Here is an 8849-nt window from a genome sequence, read left to right as displayed (position 1 = left end):
GGGGGGAATCAGAGGGGGAGATGAACCATGAGAGACTATGGACTCTGAGAAACAAACTGAGGGTTTTAGAGGGGAGGGTGGTGGAGGGATGGGTTAGCCCAGTGATGGGTATTAGGGAGGGCATGTATTGCATGGAGCACTGTGTGTTATACGCAAACAATGAATCATGGAACACTACATCAAAAATTAATGATGTAATGTATGGTGACTAACATAATAAAATTAAAAAAAAATAAAGATAAGAGATCATAGTAAAAAAAAATGTCATCTGTCTTGGTTGAGCGGCCACATGGTCTCCGTGAAAATTCTCAACAGCAAGCAAGGAACTGAGTATCTTCTAAACAATGACGACTTGGATTTGCTCCATGGCACGGCATCTCTTCGGACCCGGATATCAGATGTTGGCTTTATGCCTCTTCTGCTTCTCAAGGACCCATTTTGAACCCTGCTGCACCCATGTTCTTGTGGATGGTGGTCTTTGATTCTTCTAGATTCAAGATTTGACTCTTGTACTTCTCTTGCCAATCTTCCACGATGTACTGGTGGTAAGGGTCATTGGAGTGCTCTCGCCTCTTGGATTTCACTGTGCTCACCAGGATAGCTACAATGATGAAGGAGAACATTCCGATCATCACCAGGAGGTACAAGATGACATAGTAGAAGTTCTCAGCATCCAGTTTGGCTTGTAGGGCCTCTTGCTCAGCTGTTGTGTTCCTGCGCCAATTGTCCATATAAGTAATAAAAATCCTTTTGAAGACGTCTTCCAGCGTCTGCGTCAGATTGGATAAAGTAGGCATATCTCCCTCCTGCTGCAATTTGAATGATAAAATAGATGAACAAGGTGAAGAACACTGATTCTTTCTGCATTTGGCTACTTTAAGGGATAAAGAGAGGGGAATGCAAAGGGGGAGATAATACAATTTCTTCTTTACCTAGCTGGTGATTGATTGAGTGCATATCTTTTTTTATTCTTTAAGCTCTGCACATGCATATTTATGGACTTTGGATGCAGGATACCTTATAATAAAAATTTGATGGGGGACATAAAACTATATATACTATCCTCATTTACATATGTAAATAAATGTAAACATGCAAATGACAATGGAAAAAAGACAGGAAATCGTTCAAAATGTTAATAGTGGGTGGTATACCTAATGCAAATTTTTTCCTTCTTTATACTCTTCTCACGTCCTAAATTTTCTTTTCTTTTTTTTTTTTTTAAGATTTTATTTATTTATTTGACAGACACAGCGAGAGAGGGAACACAAGCAGGGTGAGGGGCAGAGGGAGAAACAGGCTTCCCGCTGAGCAGGGAGCCCGATGTGGGGCTCGATCCCAGGACCCTGGGATCATGACCTGAGCTGAAGGCAGTCGCTTAACCGACTGAGCCACCCAGGCGCCCCTCGTCCTAAATTTTCATCAATCATCTTGCACTACTTTGTTTTTAAACAGACAGGTCACCTCACAATAGCTAGCATAATGCCTTGTTCTCAACAGGCATTCCCCAGGTGTCAGCGGAATGAATGGGCGACTCATGTCTGACTTGTGTTTTCAGAGAATTATGGGGCAGAAGATTGCAAGGGGCATTGACAGCCTTTGCAGTCTGCTCCATCTCCTTTGTCTACACAGTGCTTTTCTCAAGTATTCCAGAGAGGAATGTGTACATCCACATTTGAAAGAAGCACCTTAGGCAAGTGGCACAATGAAACAACCTGAGAGATGGTTCATATTCTTCAAATCCACTTCTCCTCTCCCTCCTCACTGGCGCTGCCCAGCCACCAACATCCCTCACCTTGGTGACACAATGCAGTGCAATGCGACCCTCCCCCAGACTATCTCCTGGAGGCATATCTGTCCCTCTCTTCCTTCCACAGCAGTCATTGTGCTCTTTTAAAGAAGGAAATGGGATCATATCCCCTTGCTTCTAAAATGATTCAGTCCCTTCCTATAGTGCTTAAAATAAAATCCTACTTCCTTTGTGGGGTTCACCTGGCTTGGACTGAGCTGGTTCCTGACCACCTCCCCAACAACTCTATCCTCATGACAACTGGTCTTACTGGGCTTCCTTCCTCCAAGTCAATAAACGTTCTCCTGCTTCAGGACATTTGCACATTCTCTTTCCTCAACCTGGAATAATTTTTCCTTTCTCTTCCCTCTACCTCCTTTACTCTCTTGGGCCCAGCTTAACTGTCACTTCTGAAAAAACTCCCTGGCTCTGTTCTAATCAGTTCTGCACCTCCCTCCTTTACTCCAATAGCATCTTATTTTTTTTCTTTAAAGCCCTCTTCACAATATGTGCTAATTATGTGTGTATATCACTGGTGTGTGTGTGTGTATGATTATTGGTTTACGGTGTCATCTTTCCTACTCATCTGTCATTTCCATGAGGACAGGACTCATATCGCCTTTGCCTACCTTGAGACAGTGAATGTGGGCACAGAGCCCGACACATCGAAGACACACAATGGATGTTGAATGAATGAATGGATGTGCCAGGCACGTGAGGGGCATTGGAAATGCAGAGATGATGAATATGAGATTTTTGTCTGTGGAAGCTCAGTGTCACAGGAGAACTGCAAACAAATGGCAATGAGAAGTAACAAAGAGTCATAAGAGGTCTGAACAAAGTGATAAGGGAGCTCACAGAATGGAGATGAGCATGGTACATAGATGGAGCAAACAGGTGTGAATAGAACTGGAAGGAATGTAGACAGGAAGTGAACCTGGGATTAGCCAGGACCTACCGGTTTGCCCAGTCAATAAAAGCCCGAGCAAACCTAATTTGCCTAATGCCCTTCTGAAAACAATGCCTCTTCTCTTTAACATGTCTTTCATTTCCTCTTATGAGGAGAGAGGTTTCTGATCTCCCCACCTGCAGAAAGGGCACAAGTACATGTCCAGGTCTTTCTCTGACGCCTTCCCAACATTTCATTCATTGAGAATTACGGTAACTAAGTTAATAGATTTTTTCAATCTGATGTTTTAAGTCTTATTATTCAAAGGGCTCTCGGGTCTTCCTCTTGCTCTCCCCTCCACGCAAAGCCTAGAGAATTGAAAAGAAACTGACAAAGAGATAAGATTGCCCCAAAGTACATGCCAAGCACGTTTTCCAAGCAATGTAACAGAGACAGGCTTTCTCCCCCTTAAAATAACACAGTTCGCCGTGAAGAGTATAGCTAAGCTGGCTTTAATCCTATGCAAGACATCACCACTGGCTCCTTAACCCTCCCGGAGATGAGATCTGCTCATTTTGGGGGAGTTCATGCTTGTTTCATCAATCAAAAGACAACCCACCCCTGTGTGCTATGTCAGGGTTGGTCTTACAGGTATGATTCCTTCACCTGTGAGTGTTCTCACCCTCTCTTTCTGCCAACCCTTCTCCACATCTTCATCCAGTAAAGAAACCTGTGATTTGGCCAGCTTGTATATCCCCCCACCTTCTGCACCCTCTAGAGAGACTTCAGTTTCCTTTTGTGAAGCCAAATGGAAAACTGGATAGAACATAGAGACAAGTAAAAAAAAAGAACCAGGAGAGCTAAGTGTACAGAACGAAGGGCTGGTGGAGGGGTAGAGAAGTCCCAGGAGTGAGTGATGGGAGAAATTCAGTCTGGGGGAGGGTGCTGAGTCAATGCAGGGCAGCAGAAAACTAGCAGGGGGAAAGGGGATCCCCTTCTGGGCAGAGAATCAGCTCCCCTGCAGTGTTTTTTTCTAAGGTGCTCTCAAGATTGGAATTATTCTAGTTATTTTGGCTTATCGGACAGCACTTTTGGATACTACTCCAGTTTGCACTGGGCCACATGAGGCCCTGCCTTGGATCTGAGTCTCTCCCCGCCGCCCCCCACAGAGGTGATAGCATTGCAAGCTCCTAAGTGCTCTGAGCTCCTCTGCCCACCCTGCCTCCCACGTATCTCCTTTGTGGGCTGTGCCACTGTGCTTGGAATCCCACCAGTGACTCCTCTGAGCGGAGGATGCCCAGGAGGATAGGGCACACTCACTGCCAACACCATCGTGCGAATGTTTTCATCAAAGCAATGACACCACCTATGAAAAATCTAGGCCAGCGCCTCACTTGTAAGAGGGCTCAATTGTGAGTCCCTGTCTTTTCAGGGCTCTGAGAGAATGCAGACATAGGAGAGCTATGTTTCGACGCTCGGCAAGGCCATCCAGGACAGGGTGCTTCAAGGGAAGCCTCGAGATTCCACAGCTAAAATGGGAATGGGGCTCTTTAAGTAAGTATTGAGGGGGAGGGGAGATGGAGCACAAAAGAGAGAGGAGAGGGCATTGGAGTAACCTCAGTCTTCTGATGTCCCCGAGTCACCCTGCAGAGGAAGAAAGAAATACAATTTCTATAGGACAAAGGAGCTGAGTCTCTCCAGACTCACACATAAAAATGGCGGTATGTTCTTGTAGTTTAGAAACCACCTCCCCCACCCCATCCGGAGTCACCTCATCCACAAGTTTTCCCCCAGACCTCTGTCTGAATTGGAGATCCTTTTCTGTGCTTCAGCAAACTGCCATGTTTGTCTGTTTGCTCATTTTCAATTACCCAGGTATTGTGCGCTCATTCATGTGATACTCAAAACCACTCTCTGATACTGGGATTATTAGCTCCAATTTACAGATAAGGAAACTGATGTTCAGAGAGCTGAAGTCATTTGGATCATAATTACACGGGAGTTTGAGCTGCTGGGGGTCAGGGATCTACTGTTTTACTCATCTTTGAATCCCGGGGCCTTACATCATGGTTGATACATCGAAGATCTTTACTAAATGTTTGGTGAATCAGTGAATGTTCCTCTCTCACGTACTATGGATTTCAGCTGGAAAAGACTAGAACGGTGATTCTCAACCTACTCGCAGGAGAGGAAGGGATTCACAAACTCCTTGAAAAATGAAATTAAGCAATCTGATTTTATTCTTCCTCCCCCAAAAGTATATGTATGCACATACAAAGCTCTACATTCAATTTCAGGGGTCTCCCAGGCCCCCTAAAGCCCAACCAAGTATCCCTGCGACAAAATATCTTTGAGTTGAAGGACTTCAGTGCTGGATTCCACTGGAGTTGTTTGGGTTTGTTTCAAGGTATGAGATGCCAACATTCACCAACCTGCTACTGGAGCTAATACTGATATTTGTTCAGCTCTTCTCACATGGACAAAGGCTCATGGCAAAGCTTCTTGGGGCACCTGGATGGCTCAGTCGGTTGAGCGTCTGACTCTTGATTTCATGATCCCATGATCCCATGATCTCAGGATCGTGGGATCGGGCTCTGTGCTCAGCAGGGAGTCTGCTGGAGGTTCTCTCCCTCTGCCCCTCCCCACTCCCCCCCCAAAATAATAAATAAATCTTTAAGAAAAAAAGCAGATCAGGAGGTGCTTCTTGATAAGACTTAATCATAGAGTGAAAAGGGCTCAGGTAGATTAAGTACCTGGCCCCTGGCCAGGTTGAAAAAATTAAGTCCAAGGGAGATTCATATTTTGAACACTGTTGCATGAGACATGGCTAAGTAGTCTGTTTGTTCCATAACCAAGGAAAAAGCGAATCGGTGTGTGAAAGCAATTTTACTGATGGACATTATGCTAGAACATTCTAACAGGTTTAAATTTATGATACTCGGAATAACTACTTAACTGATAGATCTTGATCACATTTGGCATACATATTATCCCTCTCTAAGTAGAACACCATAATAAGTGTTTAGTAATGTGAAGACTGTTATTTATGTTCTGTTGAGCCATATGAAATTGCCATTTCTATCTGTTAAATATGGCCAGTAATGGCAATTTCATATGGTTCAACCTAACATGGGTGGACCTATATTTTCAGGCATTTTCAATAAATAGTTCTTGGTCAAAGAACAGGATGGGCCTCTAGAGATTATTTAGGCTGGCCTGCTCATTTGGCAGGTGCAGTAACTATAGCCCACAGAGCTTAAATCACCTGTCCAGCATCACAGGACTTACATGTTGACCACAGTGCTGGGACTAGAAACCCAAGTTACCCAGGCTAGCACCCAGCCCCCACTGGGCCCTAGCAGAGGTCACATGTTCCAATACCGCCCCATTTCCATCACCTGTGACAGGACAGCTCAGCTGGGTAAAAGAAATGAGACCAAGACCATGGTTTCAGCTCATGTACACCAAGTAGTTGTGCCCTATCTTCAGGATGCATAATGATCCCCTAATTCCAGCTGTGTTTGTCACAGGTGTGTGTCATTCACAACAGAGACAATCTGGACACTGTAAGGAAAGTAACACCCACTTGATCCCAAACCCCAAAGTTCTGTTTTCTGGAAAGTTGGTAGTGGGGTGCTGGGGTGGTGCAGTTGGTTAAGTGACCAGCTCTTGGTTTCAGCTCAGGTCGTGATCTCAGGGTTGTGAGATCGAGCCCTGTTCAGCAGGGAGTCTGCTTAAGACTCTCTCTCCCTCTCTCTCTCTGCCCCTTCCTCCACTCTTTCTCTCTCAAATAAATAAATCTTCAAAAGAAAAGAAGGAAAGATGGTGGATCATTAGCATCACCTGGGTCTAACAAGGCGGTGAAGTCTTCTGTTGTTGCTGCTGTTGTTGTTGTTTCAGAGTTTTAGAGAGAGTGAGAGTGCACAGTGGCGGGGAGGGGGAGAGGGAGAGAGAATCTTAAGCAGGTTCCACATTCAGCATGAGCCAGAGACGGGGCTCAATCCTATGACCCTAAGATATGACCTGAACCAAAATCAAGAGTCAGACCCTTAACCGACTGAGCTACCCAGGCACCCCGAAGTCTTTCCATTTTTATATCTAGAATAGAAGAGGATATGATTATCTGCATTTACCATGAACATTCCATAAAAACACTTTCAAGGGGTGCCTGGGTGGCTCAGTTGGTTAAGCCTCTGCCTCGGGCTCAGGTCATGATCTCCAGGTCCTGGGATCGAGCCCCACAACCCATGTTGGGCTCCCAGCTCAACAGGAAGTCTGCTTCTCCCTCTCCCCCTGCTTGTGCTCTGTCTCGCTTTGTCTCTCTCTCTCATATGAATAAATAAAATCTTTAAAAAAAAATACTTTCAAAATTTTCATCAGAGTATAAAGAAATGAGGAAGGAAAACAATACTAAGAATTAGAATAAGAATGAGGGAGACAAGGAGAAAAAAAAGAGGAAGGGGAAGAAGATGGAGAGGAAGGAGAAGGAGAACAGAGAGAGAGTGAGAGGAAAGAAAGGAAGAAGGAAAGGCCAACTTATACCAGGAAAATCACTCCTTTTATGAATGTCTGGAAAACGGAAATCGATAGCTTTGTTACTTAATTTCTCAAAAAATAAAGAATTTGCAATCAAAGCTTACCTAGGCAGTGCGTGAGCAGTATGAAATCCCCTGCTACAAAGCCAAGCTGCTCTAAACCTCCTGGTTGGTGTTAGCAAGCTCTCCGGGACAATGCATAAATCTCAGCCTGCCGGGTCCCCCTCAGCTTGCAGCCAGCCAAGCCTTTGTTAGCCACCGTCTGCAATAGCCTTTTATGAACCCAAATGTTTAATCTAATCTTACATGGAAAATTAAATACCAGCCGGCGGTTGGGAATTAACCTTGGTGCCTGATGGAGTGTTCCTGCTTGGAGGCTGGCATTGGGTAGAGGCAAAGTGATGCCAGCCCCAGCCAGGACACTGCCTGGCCACAGTGAGCCCCCCTCCTCAGGAAAAGGCTCAGTGGACAGCACCGTTCCCTGCAGGACTTGTGCTGAGGGCAAGCATCCCAGGGAGATGAGATGAACATGGCCATCTCTGGGTGGGTGCGGGTTGAGGGGAAGGCCAGTATGCCTCCAGGCAAGTGCCCCTATTCTAACCACCTCCTCATAAACCTAATTTTGTTTAAACACCCCTCTTTGAGACAATTTTCAAGTGGCCTTAGAACAACATTGTTATCTTGTACAGTAGAAACCAGTCACAATAAAGGTACTATACAGAGGACACGGAGGCAAGTCCAGGGAATTACGTAGAGACCCCGAAAGAGCTAAACACTCTCTGCTTACCAAAAGATCCTTTTCTATCATGGTGGGAGTCCTTAGAATTGGACAGAGCTAACACCTACTGAGTGTCAGGTCAGGTACCACGTCCTTCTCAAATGCTTTTATTGTGTTAGTCTCATGCAGTCGTTGCCACAACCCAAAGTGAAGGGACTCTGAGCTTTACAGCTAAGGAATCCAGGCACAGAGAGGTCCAGAAGTCAGGCTGACATAGAGGTAGAGCCAGGATTTGCATCTAACCCTGAAGGGTGGCCACAGGAGTGACACACCACCAAAATCACTTGGAGGTCATAGGGCTGCCCATCACTCTCATATAGCTGTGCAAAGTAAGATGACCTTTATTTTACAATTGAATTTTCTCATCAAAGGGTGCTCTGGGCAATGTGGCTTGAGGTGCATTGGGTGGCAAGAGGAAGATGGTTAGGATATCAAATTATCTACAACTCCTCGTAGTAGTTAACGTAGTGGGCGTGTCTAAAGAAATACAAGGATCTCTGTAATTCCACGCCAGCTTCTCATGACACCATTTGTCCTCATAGATTGTCTTCACTGAACACTATTCGGTAACCTCAACCAGACAAAAAAAAAATGGTTTGATGGTCCAATTGGGCTAAAAGTGTCTCCATAGGAACGGAAGCCTTTCAAATGGCTCCCAGGGACATTCCACTGGGGCAACTCTGCCACCTGCTGGTGGAAACAAGGAACAGAGACCAACGTCTCCCTCACTCCTGAAACAGCCTTGACCCATTTAATTTGGTGTCTTGCATTCTCCCAGTGGAAAGGTGAGGAGAATCAAAACAGCATGCAAGTCTACACTTCAGCAATTTGAGGTCAAACTGGAAGGCAATACATCAT

At 45.2% G+C, this 8849-nt stretch overlaps 1 protein-coding gene across 1 annotated transcript; it reads right to left on the bottom strand.

Moving 5' to 3' along the window:
* Positions 1 to 376: 376 nt before the first annotated feature.
* Positions 377 to 797, bottom strand: KCNE2 (potassium voltage-gated channel subfamily E regulatory subunit 2). The gene has a single exon (XM_006743772.2). It carries the CDS (start codon positions 795 to 797, stop codon positions 426 to 428), a length of 372 nt encoding a protein of 123 aa, XP_006743835.1. The 3' UTR covers positions 377 to 425.
* Between the last annotated feature and the right edge of the window lie 8052 nt (positions 798 to 8849).

Source organism: Leptonychotes weddellii, chromosome 1, assembly GCF_054177405.1.
Source record: "Leptonychotes weddellii isolate Sample4059 chromosome 1, ASM5417740v2, whole genome shotgun sequence".
Lineage (NCBI taxonomy): Eukaryota > Metazoa > Chordata > Mammalia > Carnivora > Phocidae > Leptonychotes > Leptonychotes weddellii.
Note: the sequence above shows the minus strand (reverse complement) of the source record. Positions and strands in the feature narration are given on the sequence as shown.

Coding starts and splice junctions, on each gene's coding strand:
- KCNE2 (XM_006743772.2), bottom strand. CDS start 797: ATGCCTACTTTATCCAATCTGACGCAGACGCTGGAAGACGTCTTCAAA.